This window comes from Oryzias latipes, chromosome 1, assembly GCF_002234675.1.
Source record: "Oryzias latipes chromosome 1, ASM223467v1".
Taxonomy (NCBI): domain Eukaryota; kingdom Metazoa; phylum Chordata; class Actinopteri; order Beloniformes; family Adrianichthyidae; genus Oryzias; species Oryzias latipes.
Window position 1 is genome coordinate 15,284,054 of NC_019859.2, and position 13,997 is coordinate 15,298,050.

The following is a 13,997-nucleotide window of genomic DNA, read 5'->3' on the forward strand; positions in this document are numbered from 1 at the left end:
GAGTTGTTGTTAACTTGGGCCATGGCAGATCCAGTATGGAAGATCTGATTAGAATTCTCATATTTCATTAAATTTTACATCAGATGGCCTTTCTAACTGCCCGCTAGATTGTGGCCCTTTGTGTCTGCATTAATACGGTCAGACTTGTTCATAAGTAATGCATTTAATTGGCTTTATGCGTAAATACCTAACAGAACACTGTGGCTCAGACACATTCAGAAATAGTTCTGATTGAGAGAGATGTAATGTTTGACGTTCTACTAATAAAGTTAGGGAAAAAATAAAAATAAATAAAGAGTCAGCAGCGCTAAGCATAAATGTAGATTTTAATACTAAAAATATATAAATGAATGAAAATAAGAAAGTGATTATTCAGCCGAAAAGAAGTTGAGAAAAAGAGTTCACTTCCGGGATAAACCGGAAATGCAAATTAGAGCGAATCATCTTGGCAGTGCAGTCTTTGACGGCCGAGCAGCTGTGAGAGGAGGAGGAGGCTTAGCGTCATGACTAGAAGGAGGCTTTGTCGAAGAGAGGACGGTCAGAAAATGCAGTCCATCAGCTGTTTCGGACACCAGCTCAGGCGTACAAAGCGCGTGGGGTCTCAGACACGGAATTCGATCGTTTAGTCACCGAGTTGATATCTTTGAATCCCTTATTTTTATGTGCCAAACCGCGCCGGAGGAGAGGAGTGCTGTATTTATCTGTCTGTTGTGGACACTCCATCAACAGAACTAGCCCAGACATGGGTAGTGTGAATGTGGTTTTCTGGGACCAGTTGCAGGCTGGCAGCTCCGAAGTGGACTGGTGTGAAGGCAATTACCTTATTTACCCCGGCATCGCAGAATTTTACAACACGGTCAGTTACAGTGAAAGTCTCACACCGAGACAACAATGATGCAATCTTGTTTACATCTTCTTCTTCATGATATTGTTCCGCCGTCTTGAAACTTTTCCATCCCACCTCAGTTGAAACTAACGTTGTTTTGCAGCTGTTTACGATCATTTTCACAGGCCCAGTCCCCCCCCCATCCCCCGCATGACTGCACAGAATCAACACGTTTGCTGTCCTCTCCTCGCGCGCCGCTAGCGCGAGCTCTCCTCATGGCTCTTCTTTGTTTGTCATTCCAGATCAGCAACATACTGTTTTTCGTTTTGCCGCCGATCTTGATGTGCTTGTTCCGCCAATACGCCACGCATTTCAACAGTGGGATCTACCTCATCTGGATCCTACTGGTCGTTGTCGGTGGGTGACACTGACTAAATGAATGTCTTTACTGTCATCCAACACTAGTTAAAGGAGAAGTTGACATGTACGTTGACTTGTTGAAGGAGTCCAATATAGAGTCATGGTTGATGCTCAGTTTTCACATTGATTGATCTGGCAATTTACTAAACAACTAGTCAATCAACATCTATGGGTTCCTTCCTTTTTCGGGGTTAAATTGTGGTGGCCAGTGTTGACTTCAACACTGTGAGTGGCTGTCCTTCACAGTTGTTAACAAGTGATTATGTAACAATCTAACTGGCCCACTTGGAAACCTGCCTGTTTGGATGCAGAGGTTTGTCACACATTTTCTGCCTCTGGCACAGTTCTATGCTATCTGGATTCAGTGAATTCTGTTAAAAACCACTGGGTTTTAGTGGTTTTTACCCTGTATTTATGGAGAATTGCATTGTTCTAAGTAAATTCAAGTAGGTTACTTTAGTTTTTAAATCTGAAAGTCCCACTGCTGTCCTCTTTTGATCTATTGTAAAAGGATTCCCAGTGGTATTTTAATTATGTTTGTCGTTTTCTCCAAAATAGTTTCTGCAGAGCAGCAGTTAGAAATTCACCTCCGTTGTTGTGGCCGGTACTGTTGGCCAAGCCTTCCACCACGATTTGAATGAAAAAATACTCAGAAATGTCTATCATGACAAAAATGCCACAAGAACACCAAATGTGGGTCGTTAAACTTTCGTTCACTGAAAGTTAACCGTAGTAGGTCGACCTTGATTAAAGAACATGCTTGTAACTGTCTTTTTCACCTGATAATTATTTTGTCAAAATGATCAATTATCCGTCTCCTTTCTAAAATGCCTTATTCTCTACCGTGAAGTGTGGTTGCACACTTCTCAAAGTTCTAAGGACCCTCCAGTTTTGTTGATAGAAGTCACGACTTCCTTTTCAGTCTTTAGATGACATTTCCACTGACTTTAACAGTAGTCTATACTAAGAAGATGTACTTTCGAATAACTATTTTACTGTATTCATTTAGTTTTCTGATTTATTTTTTAATCATATTTTAAAAATCTAATTTCTGGCTCCTATTGAATCAGACTCACAAGATGTAAACATGAGTTGCTGCTACAAGTACTGGATAGACAATTGGTTATAAAGTATACAGGGGGGGGGTACTTTCTTTTAATTATCAGTTAATGTTATGGTATTCTCAAAAATCTGTGGATGCACAATTAAGTTTTTTTTTTTGAGTAAGAGATGTGGTATAGGTTTAAAGAACACGAAAACATGTTTATTTCACCTTCTGACAGTTAAAAAAAAATAGGCGTGAGACAAAAAAAAACCCACAGATTATTTGCTTATTTAAACATTTTTGTCTAACTAATGGTAAATTAACATAGGAAAGTGAAGGAAATTCCTTTAACGCCTGTTAAAATGACAACAGATGATGCTGATACTTCATGTCTGCTGGACATTGATAACAGTGGGGCACTGACTGATCCATCCTGTGTCTGCGTTTGAGTACATCTCGTCTCTCCCTTAAGAGGCTGTGGTGCCTAAACTTCTGATGAACAGAAACAGATTAGATTCCGCCGTTCTTTCACAGAGATTAACAGACTGGTTTGGTTAAAGAAGATACTCTATCATTCTAAAACTTTTTACACAGAGTTTAATTGTCGAGACTTGTGCGGTAGATAAAGCATCGGCACAACATACTAAAGAGTTATTTCATGCAACCACAACTTTGAAGCTTGTAAAAGTTGCCTAAATCAGTTGATGCAATGTTTCAAAAGTGTTAGACTGTAGAAAATGGCACAAAAGAACAGTCTGGCTTCTTTATCATCACAGCGAATAAGCTCATTGGTCTCATTGGTTAGAAGATACAATACAACTTTGTCCCAGTTGTTCTCAAGCATGAGTAGAAAACCCTTTTTAGAGACAACATGGCTGCAGATGCATGCATAATAAACACCTGAAAAACCCAATTAAAGCCAAAAAAAGGTCAGGGATGTTGACGTTTGGTGACTGTTTTGAGTCCTTTGACTTTTTTTTTCATAATTGAAAAAGCTGTTCACTTCTTTTGTTCCTAATAAATATTCATGGAGGCTAAGGATTCTTCCTGTCTTTCACTGCAGAACTTTAAAATTGTTAGCTGTCTGACAGTTTTGTTTTTACTTTTGTTTTCTTTTAATCTGAAATTCAAAGGAAAAAAATCCACAGACAATACTTTTGTCATTTTTTTAAGTTATTTACACTTCTTTCCAGCCCAGATCCAAAACCTAATTGTCCTGTGGTTAAAAAAATATAAGTTGTGGCCTTTAAAAGACATTGACTTTCTCTTGTTTTGTAGCAGATAGTTCCTGATCATATTTTGATCAAACACGTTTCTGATCTCACAGACTAAAGCTCCAGTGTCTCTCTTTCTCCCAGGAATAGGATCCACTTATTTCCACGCCACCCTCAGCTTCCTCGGTCAGATGCTGGACGAGCTGGCCATTTTATGGGTGCTCATGTGTGCCATCGCCATGTGGTTTCCTAAAAGATACCTGCCAAGGATCTTCAGGAGAGATCGGTATGCACACTTAAGTGATCTTTCCTCATAATTAGTTGGGAGCCAAAAGATTTGGATATAAGTTTTTAAACATGTCGTTCCTGGAACTGATTAAAAAATAATCATAGACTAGAAGTGTTCTAATGTAGTTGTCTTTGTTTTGGGAAATACTGGACACATTTTTAAAGCAGAAGTAATAGCAGCTTTTGGTGTTTGAGTTTACTGTGGGTCAGTGGTTTGTCGCATGATGTCCCCACTGCCGTGACTCTAATAATAGACCTGTCAAGGATAGCTGACACCAGTAAATGGCTGCATCACATGTCGGTACTTCTTTTTTCATTGTCACCCAGCTGCGATGGCCGTTCCACCACCCCCCTTTGAAATGAATTTTTAGACTTGCTCAGTCTTTGCTGAGCTTTTTACTTAGTTTCTCAAAATTATGTTCTTTGGTTCAGTCCGGAAAGAGTCTTAAGTCATTCTCTTGTTTCTTCTGCATTTCTACAACAAGTTGTAAATATGTGTGTGCTTGCTTCCCTGTGCAGGTCCCGCTTCAAATTGGTCATTGGTATCTTGTCGGGAATCACTACCGGGCTGGCCTTCGTGAAACCCGTCATCAACTCTCTGTCGCTGATGACTCTGGGCATCCCCTGCACGGTGCTGCTCATATCAGAGCTGAAAAGGTTTGTAGAGTTTGAAACAAGAGACTTTAAACTGATTAGAAAGCTGTTGTGTCCGCCAACACACCAACTCCACAGCAGAATATTTCACTCTCCATCTCTTGCAGCTCAATGGAACAAAACATATTAAATATATTTCCATTGGTTTTAATTATTAAAAAAAATGGGGCTGCAACCGATCATGGCTGATTCATGATCCGTATGGATCACTAGCCATGGTTCGCACACACGTGTCCAGTGGATTGCCACCGGGGAAATCTGTGATCTGTTGCACCGCTAAGTAAAAGGACAGTTTATGTGCTTTTTAGCAACCATCATGCTGCGATTATCCATCCATCCATTTTCTTAACCCGCTGGATCCCTTTTGGGCTCCCGGGGGTGCCGGAGCCTGTTCCGGTCACAGTTGGGTAAAGGCAGGGTACACCCTTCGTGTGTACCCGTCTACTGCGGGGTCTCACACACATACACATACACACACATACACACACCAATGGGCAATTTAGAAATACCTATTAACTTTTTGGACTGTGTTTCACTAACCTCTATTCCACCATGCCGCCCATTGCTAAATGTATTTATCTATTTATTTTGGTTGAGTGAGTCATCTTATATCTGTGCCAAATCAGAGGCTACGTCCACACAGCAGGGCTTAATGCTCAATTCCAATTTTTTGAAATTAGATTTTTTGCAAGGCCTTTTGTGATCTCCTGTGTGACCGTGAAATGACCCAGAAGGGACCCGCATACGCAGAAGAGTACTCAACGGTGAACGACGTCACTCGTTTGCGGATGTATTTTTATTTCTATTTTTTGCGTATGTGGCTAACGTTAACAATGGAATGTTATGTTCAATAAAGCTGGGGGGAAAAATGTTAACAATGGATGTCAACAATAGTGTTGTCAACAGCAGAGCTCTTTTTGTATTATTAAATTTATTTTCACAAAGGAGCCAGCACAATAACAATCTTCTCATTTGAAGAAGAAAATTATAAAGGAGGACAGCAAGGTTTTTGAACATGGTGTTTTGTGGAGCAGTGTTAGCAACGTCGGTACAGAGAAACATGTGGGTGCGGAGTCGCAGCCAGGAGTGGTGGAATACTGATGTGAGTGGCTTCACTGATACAGTTGCAAGAGTGTCTAGCCAGGCTGGTCGAGACAGCTTCGGGACCCGGGCTCTCCTCCTCGGGCTCCTCTTGGCCAAAGCAGCTGTCCAACAGTTCTAGTGGCTGAACGCTGGGCTTATCCCCCCAAATGCGGTCCAGCTCTTCGTAAAATGGACAGGTGATACGTTGATGGCCACTCAGTTTGTTCCAGTCTTTAACTTCCTTGTATTTGGCTCATAGGCTTTTTATTTTTCGCTGGCATTGGAGCCAGGATCGTCTTTTTCAAAAACCGCCTGGTTGCGATAAGAGCCCTCGAGTTTTGCCTGAATAGAGCTGTCACCCCGAATGTGAATCAAATTGGTGACCTCGCTTCCCTTCCACTGACTGGTCTCAGCAGCATCGTCCGCCATGGTTGATGTTTATGTTTTCGTTTCCGCCTACTTCAACGCAGAAGTATGACGTTTGAAGCGTATCAATGACGTACGGGTTGGATAAATGTGGCCTGGCCGTTCAGACGGAGGTCGCATTTCAAAAGATCGGATGCGTATCGGATTCAGGACCACATACCCAATTGGCCTGGGTCGCATTTGAAAAGATCAAAAGATGTGTCGTTCAGACTGTCATGAAAAGATCAGATTCAGGTTGCATAGGAGCAAAAAAAATCTGAATTGGGTTGTTTCAGCCTGCAGTGTGAACGTAGCCTGAGACCTCTTTTTTTTTTATTCCCGGATACAGAAGGTAAACCTTTTGAGTGAATTTATATATATATGTAGCACAACATATACAGGCTGCACGGTGGCGCAGTGGTTAGCGCTCTTGCCTCACAGAAAGAAGGCCCCTGGTTGAAACAGAACATCAATGGGGGACCTTTCTGTGTGCAGTTTGCATGTTCTCCCCGTGAATGCATGGGTTTTCTCTGGGGACTCCGGCTTCCCCCCACTGTCCAAAAACATGCTTCTTAGGTTAATTGGTCACTCCAAATTGTCCATAGGTGTGAATGTGAGTGCGCATGGGTGTGTGATATGTGTGACCCTGCGACAGACTGGCGACCTGTCCAGGGTGTCCCCTGCCTTCGCCCATAAGTGGCCGGGATAGGCTCCAGCAGCCCTATGACCCCGAAAGGGACAAACGGTAGAAGATGAATGAGCACAAAATACATTTATAGATGTTTTCTGTCAACATTTAAGTAGACAGAAACGAAAACACAGTTTTCGTTGGAGAGTTTTTAACATGTTCCAGGATTTTTCTCATTATGTATAAAATAATTTAAAATTAAAACTACATTTATAGGATTTCTTTATTCAAATCATGATGGATCAGGAGCAGATAAAAAGCCATAGTTTAAAAAAATCTAAGTTGTGATGCAACAACTGAAATAGGAGGGCCAAAGTCTCCCTGATCCACTCCAATTCTGATGCATCCGCTTGCAGACCCATATACTTCTTCATTGTCCAGGTACGAGCTAGCATCTGGCTCAAAACTGTACTTCTGGATAGCTCCGATATTGCTCGCCGTTTTGGTTGCACCACTAATGTTAGCTTGGGGTTGTAGTAAATATAGTTGGAGTGGAACTTTAAGCATGAATTACTTTACCTTTAAAGGAGCATGAATGTTTCTGCCAATATAGTGTCATATTAAAAAAAAATGGGGAAATGTTTGCACAGCCAGGCTTCTTTTTTAGAGCTTAATCGAGAGAATTACTAGAGAAGAGGCAGTATATTGTTATTTTTTTTTTTTAGGAAAAGCTTTTAAATGTTCTTTTTATCCTAAATCTACATAAATATAAAATAAATCTTACCACATTTAACCAATAGCTTTGTTTGTGAACTATGTGCTTTGAAGCTGTAAGATTTTTGTTTTGACTTTACGGTAGAAGTCAGTTTAGATCCTTTTCTTAAGACTCTATTTGCTATTGTTTTGGTATTATTAAATAAAATATTTAATAATAATATTAAATATATTATTATATAATTATATATTCATTATATTTAATATAATCACTATTAAATATAATAGTGATAATAGTGATAATGAATCAGCTCTTATAGTCATTAGTTGCCAACATAACAGAGGAGACTTTAAAGAAATGACTGCAGTGAGTCACCTTTGACCTTAAGCTTGTCCGTCTTTTCCAGGCAGAGCATCTTATTTTTCTAAAGAATGTTCCTGGAACCACTTTGCCCGCCCTTCTTTGTCTTTGCGAATGAATGTGTCAAATGTTTTTCTCCAAGTCTTGAGAGTGTATGATGTGTTTTTTTTCTGTTTCCTACAAGCCTTTACTCCCGTACCCTAAAACCTTAAGTCATCTATTGTTTAACTTGTGCATTATTCCTGACACGATGGCCTTGCTCGTCATCGTTTGAAGCTGGTTGTTTTTGTTCTTCTAAATGGGACACATTTCCTGTGTTCCTGACTGATTGACTTCCGCCCCCCAAAAGTACACAATATTTTGCTGTTGTTTGCTTTTTCACATCACGGACTCTTGGTTGCTTTTCAAGCGCCTTCCAGCTGAACAAAAACAGTGTTATGAATGTAAAGAAAAATATATCAAATAGAATAAAAATTTCCAAGTTTACCAAGCAAAGTACGTGGGAAATTTCTGCTATCATTTGTGGTTTCCATTCATCATTGTTTTTCATGTTTAGGTCATGGGGTCAGTAGTCCAAACGACCCCTACTTTTAATAGTCTCTTCCCAATCAGACACAATGCTTCACCACAGAGATTCGAATGAGTAGAATCTCCATTCTGAGTCCCCTTCCAAATTGTCTCCCTATAAATAACGGAGCCCCCCGCCTCCTTGTGAAGAAAACTTAATGTTGGCTTTGTGAATTTATGATCTGAACTGTTCCTTTCAGCCCAGCTCATGGCTGTGGGTGGGGGTAGGAACAGAGACTCTCCGGTAAATGGAGAGAGCCATTTTGACCTTTTTCTTGGACTCTTGGACTTGGTTCTATAAACGAATCAAATGTGTCCAGTCTGAATACAACCTTATTCAGACTGTGCTGCCACCACACCACCTGAACCCTGTCCAAGTCTGCTGGACTTATCAAATTCTATAAACCCACTGTGTTGATGGGTTTATTGTTCTCATCTTAAAATAACAAGTCTATCTGTGATTTCAACAAGTTATCTTTTTATTCTTTCTTCCCTTTTGCCCCATAAGACATCATCAGTGACAACAACTATAATCAAAACTGTGAGTCAGATGTTTTTCCAAAGGAAAAAAAATGAAAACAAGGCTCTTGTTTCATTTCTTTTAGTGCAGTGACAGGATTGGAGCTGTGCGTTCAAAGAAAAGTATCCGGACTCTCTTTAGCATTAGGAAGCAGAAAAGGTTTATTTTGTATGACGGGGAAAGTAGAAAGCTTGTTTTCCAATCAAATGCTGGGATTTTGAGATGCACTATAGACTACAGTATAGAATACAGTTTGAACCACTTGAAGGCGGGAAAACCTGTTTTAATGACCACACTGACAAAAACACAGCAGTTGATGGTTTTGCACGCACATCTAAAAATAACTTCATTGCGGTTTCTGTTTTACTTTGCAGAATACAGAACCTATTTTTCAAAGTAGAAACTTACCAGACCCACTTTTGTGTTTGCAGCCCGTTGTGTCCTAATTGTAGCCACATTTATTTTAAAAAAAATAGCTAAAAAGGAAGCCTATTTAGATTTGATAGCAGATTTGTTTTTCAGAATTGAAGTGAAAAGTCTCCCATTTTTGTGAACCTTTTTAGGATATTCTATTGTAAATTAGCTATGCAGGTTATGTATTACTAATTTTCTTATCTTTTTCAAATACACTGGTAAAGTAATTGCATTCTACTTAGTTCATTGTTTTTTATGCTAAAGTGAACTAAAAATATCTACTCACCAATGCTATTATATCATCCAAAGTTCACAATTTTCTGTCCTTTATTATTTCTTTGCATGATTATTTTAAATAAAAATCAAACTAATATAATAACAATGCTTCCTTTTCATGGTTTAGATTGAAATAGTTTTCCTAAGATTTGCAAAAATGATGACTTTAGCCTTTATTTTGCTTCCTTTACTGAAACCATAAATCTTCTCATTGTTTCTTATCAGAGGCGTGTCTGTAATTTCTGACTGAATTTTATAATTCAGTGCTGATTTTTTAGCAGGAAGGGATGTTGATTGACCTACAGGCAGAAGCTATAAGGAATTTAAGGCGGAATGACTTGAATGCCTGGACTGCAGACTGAAACCTCACGTTGCTCTATGACGACCGTCTACAACAGCTTAACGACCCGCTTTCTTTCATTTCCAGACTTCCTGCTACTAAGGAGAAGCAGCGACACTTTTCCTGCCCCCTTTCTGGATTGGTTATGTAATCCGGTTTAGGAGTTCATCTCACTAGGACATTTATTGTAATGGAGCTAAGGTTTTAGGAATCTAATGCTATCACTTCCAGTTCTTTTCATTAAACCCACCGTGAATATTTACATCTGAAGACTTTTGCTGTTTGTGTTGCTGCTGCAGCTCACTGACATAGAAGCTAAATCGATTAGCAGTTGTTGTGATCTCCGCCCTGCTTTGCTGAACTTTGTAGGTTAGTTTTGTTAGAAGTTAAAATTTCTTTGCTGGGATTGTAATATGTACTAGAATGTGTACTTGTGCAACTCTCCCGCAATATTGCTAACTTTTTTCCCCCCCAGAGTATCCAATTACCAGAAAGTCAAAAGTTATTGGGTTAAAGGTATCTGGAGCTTGTTTTTCCTGTTTTAAGATTTGAACTTTTACTTTTTTTCTATTCGGTTTTGGGGAAAAAAGCAAGTTTTCCTGCAAATAGCAGATTGTAATAGGCGGCCTGTGTCATTTAAACAGTTAAGGGTGCTTTTTTAAGTCATTTTGTTGACAACAAAGAGTTGGTTGGTGATTTTGTGTTGTGTGAAAGGTTTTTAAAATTTTCTTCAAAATTCACCTAAAGCTTTTTTAGGACTTTTTTAGGACTCCGACCCGTAGAATTGGAAAAAAAACATAAAACATTAACACCATTTTTTCTTTGAAGACATGGCAAAAATGTTACTTTGCAGAGATTCAAATTCAACCACAGAGGTCAGCATTTCTGATTTTTTTTCAGTATTTACAATTTTTTAAAATTAGGCTATAATTGGATTTTAAATAAAAGCTAAAGAAGTCATTTTGGAGCACAGAAGCGTCATTGCTGCCAAGTTCAATAAATGAATTGAATGTTATTTTTTTCCCCTCAGTTTGTAAAGGTCATTAAGAAATCTGTTTTCCAGAAGAAATCAGCAGACAAAACAGTGAGAGTCTGTTGGAACGGGCAGTTTTCTTTATCACTGAAAAACTGTGCAGGCTGTGAGCTCGAGGCTCTTCCTTGTAGCTGAAGAAAGCTCGCTGTTTCGTGCAGCTCAAGTCCTCCTGGAACTTCAAGGTAAAGTGGTGCGACTTCATCAGATGCACGGTCTGAAGGGAAGGTGACACCTTGTCAGAACGAACGCAGCTCTGCATGGCTGTTTACCTCAACTGCAGTCGGTAAGGAGGACAACACTAAGAATAGCTTATCAGCGGCCCTCTGGATTAGCATATCTTTGTAGGTCAGCGGGGTGTTGATTTATGGAACACTCTGCATACAGAGTCTGTCAAACATTTAAGTGATGCTGTTTTCCAGGGAGGTCTGGGTGTTGTGTAGCTTCAAAAATCCTGAAAGGTGAGAGATTAAAGGTGCAAATCCTGGATTATTGTTGGATATCTGTCTGAATTCTTTCATCTTCAAATTGGTAACATAAAAAGTTTGTGTTCATATATCAACCAGTGGAAATAAGGCACTTTACTCTTCATTTTCTGGTGGTATAACTTAGGGAAAAAAAGTACAACTTGTGCGTATATTTTGTCAAGTTTCTTCTGTTTCTTTGTCTGGGCAGGTGTGAAAACCCACGTGTGTTCAAGCTGGGCTTGATCTCGGGGACCTGGTGGGCACTGGCTCTACTCTGCTGGATCAGCGACAGGATATTCTGTGAAATGTGGTCATCTGTTAACTTCCCCTATTTGCACTGCGCCTGGTACGCTCAAAGTCTGCTGGGAGAAATTGTTCTGGCAGAAACATCTCAACAACTCGCTAGTACACATGATTTGTTTGGCTGTATTTGAATTTTGGTACTCTTCTGGAAATGCTGGTTTATTTCTAAAGCATGTGAAATATATGGATTGTTCCAAACATGTTACTTTTTTTGTTTTAAATATTGGGAGGTTTCAGTTTCTATTCAGGAAAACATTTCGACATCAGTGTAGACAAAAAAAATGTAACCCCCTCCTGGATTTTTATGTAATTTTTGTTCCCTTGTGGCTTTCTACATTTCTGATGATTCTCTTTCTCTCACAGGCACATCCTCATTTGCCTGGCGTCTTACTTGGGTTGCGTTTGTTTCGCATACTTTGATGTTGCCACAGAAGCACCGGAGCGAGGCCCCGTCATCATGTTCTGGCCAAATGAGAAGTGGGCTTTCATCGGCGTGCCATACGTTTCCTTCCTCTGCGTCCATAAGAAGCCAGTCGTCAAGGTCACCTAAAATCGGCCAGGGTTGGACTTTTTTGACCACTTCAACAGCAGCGAGACACCAAAGCACCTGTTGGAGCCGTGCGTCCTCCACTGCTGCTTTCATGGTTTCAGGACATCTACGATGGTCCACTGTCAGCTAAACATGAAAAGATCCCTGCCCTCATCTGGGCTTGTGTCATATTGGTCTGAAATGAAGCACCAAGTCTGTTACATTTATTAACTATATAACAGGGTTGCACTTTAAAATGGTGTCAAAGGTTAAAAAACTCCTTTACAGTGTTATTCACCAGCTCTCAGGCTTTACATGAGAAATCATGGAATCTCTATTGAGTATTCCTGTTATGCATTTACTCCTTTGTGAAGCACAGATTTAGCACACTTTGTGATCACCAGAAATGTTCAGTACAAGCTTTAAAATATCAGCACCTCATTGATCCAGTTTTGTTTAAATCCCCAAAACTGGTGCACTGGAATCATTTCTTGTATTTGAGGCTTGACTCACTATTAAGCCAATTATGCAAATCTGTGAATTTATAGATTTATTTCGATGTTCCTCCAAAGCCTTAAGATCACATGCAACTGCCCTTAACGATAGCATTTTTTGTCTTTCTTTCTTCCGTTGAAGATGTACTTTCAGCAACTGTGATTATTGAATGTGAGAAAACATGCTTTAATATATTTCAGTGTATATTTTTAGCAACATAATACTTTCTGAACACAGAAATGTTTTCCTTTTTTTTTCTAAATGATGTGGTACTTTGTGGTTGATGCCTAAAATGAACCTTTAGAAATGTAATTTTTTTATAAACATGTAAAATACATTACTTTGATTAGTACAAAGCCTTTATTCCTTTATCTGTCTTAGTTATTTTATTTTTATTTCTTTTTTATTACCGGTAATTCTTCAGTTTATGAATAAATATTCAAAAGTCTTCACCAAACAATATAAGAAGGGACTGCATAAATTTTATAAACTTACATTTTTTTTATTAATTGCTTTACATTCAACAAAGCAAGTCTAACACCTGCTCATTGATGAAAGTCATAGGTATATGAACCAGCTGAGGAACTAATGGGTAGTTAGTGCAACAAACACGTTAGAATTTAGATGATTTCATGTCCAATGCCTTTGCATTATGTGTCATAGCATGTCAACCTGTTTAGAATATCTTTGTAATCAAAACAAATATTTCTTGTGAGACGTGAATCAATGTGACTTTAAAGGCTTTGGTATAGAAAAGCTTTTTCCCTAACATTGTGTTGACATTGGGCCTCAGGTATTATATTTCCTAACATCTATTTCTCTAGCAATGTTGAAAGTACTCATGATTTGCACAGAAATATTTATTTTTCATAAGTTAGGCTCTTTTGTATACAGATATTTGTAAAAGTATGGACGTTTTGATATTATATTTTGTTCAATAAATGTATCCAATAGCAAATGTTTCTTTTTCTTATTCTATGAATAAAGATGCAGGTACCTTTTGCTGCCACCAGGGGGCAATATTATCACATTTTCATATAGTTCCAAATACTGAACTGCAGTTGGTGCTTTTGAATTTAGCCATGGTCGGCTGCAGACAGTTAGATACTAAGTTTTATTGACTATTGCAGCAAAATCACAGACTGATTAATAACTATTGCGTAGATGTATCTAACTTTAGTGAATATTCGGCAATCTTATTACTAAAATGAAGCTTAGCCAGCCTGATTTTTTTTTATCTGCTCTATTATATTTCAAAAGATATTTGGGTTTCTACAGAAGAAAAAAAACACAGCAAGACGGCCACAGTTCAAGTCCTGGCTGGGGGACCTGGAACAGAACATCAATGGGGGACCTTTCTGTGTGGACTTTGCATGTTCTCCCCGTGCATGTGTGGGTTCTCTCCGGGATCTCCGGCT

At 39.1% G+C, this 13,997-nt stretch overlaps 1 protein-coding gene across 1 annotated transcript; it reads left to right on the forward strand.

Annotated features, from left to right (window-relative positions):
* The first annotated feature begins 439 nt into the window (after positions 1-439).
* On the forward strand, positions 440-13,537 carry acer2 (alkaline ceramidase 2). The gene is made up of 6 exons (XM_004065884.4): positions 440-856; positions 1,129-1,243; positions 3,650-3,791; positions 4,313-4,450; positions 11,461-11,598; positions 11,919-13,537. Exons 1-6 carry the CDS (start codon positions 743-745, stop codon positions 12,103-12,105), a joined length of 834 nt encoding a protein of 277 aa, XP_004065932.1. The 5' UTR covers positions 440-742; the 3' UTR covers positions 12,106-13,537.
* Positions 13,538-13,997: the final 460 nt, after the last annotated feature.

Bases quoted from the DNA above. Each gene is read 5' to 3' on its own strand.
- acer2 (XM_004065884.4), top strand. From the start codon at position 743: ATGGGTAGTGTGAATGTGGTTTTCTGGGACCAGTTGCAGGCTGGCAGC. The intron at 1,244-3,649 runs GTGGGTGACACT...TCTTTCTCCCAG, and splicing joins GATCCTACTGGTCGTTGTCG to GAATAGGATCCACTTATTTC. The intron at 11,599-11,918 runs GTACGCTCAAAG...TTTCTCTCACAG, and splicing joins CCCTATTTGCACTGCGCCTG to GCACATCCTCATTTGCCTGG.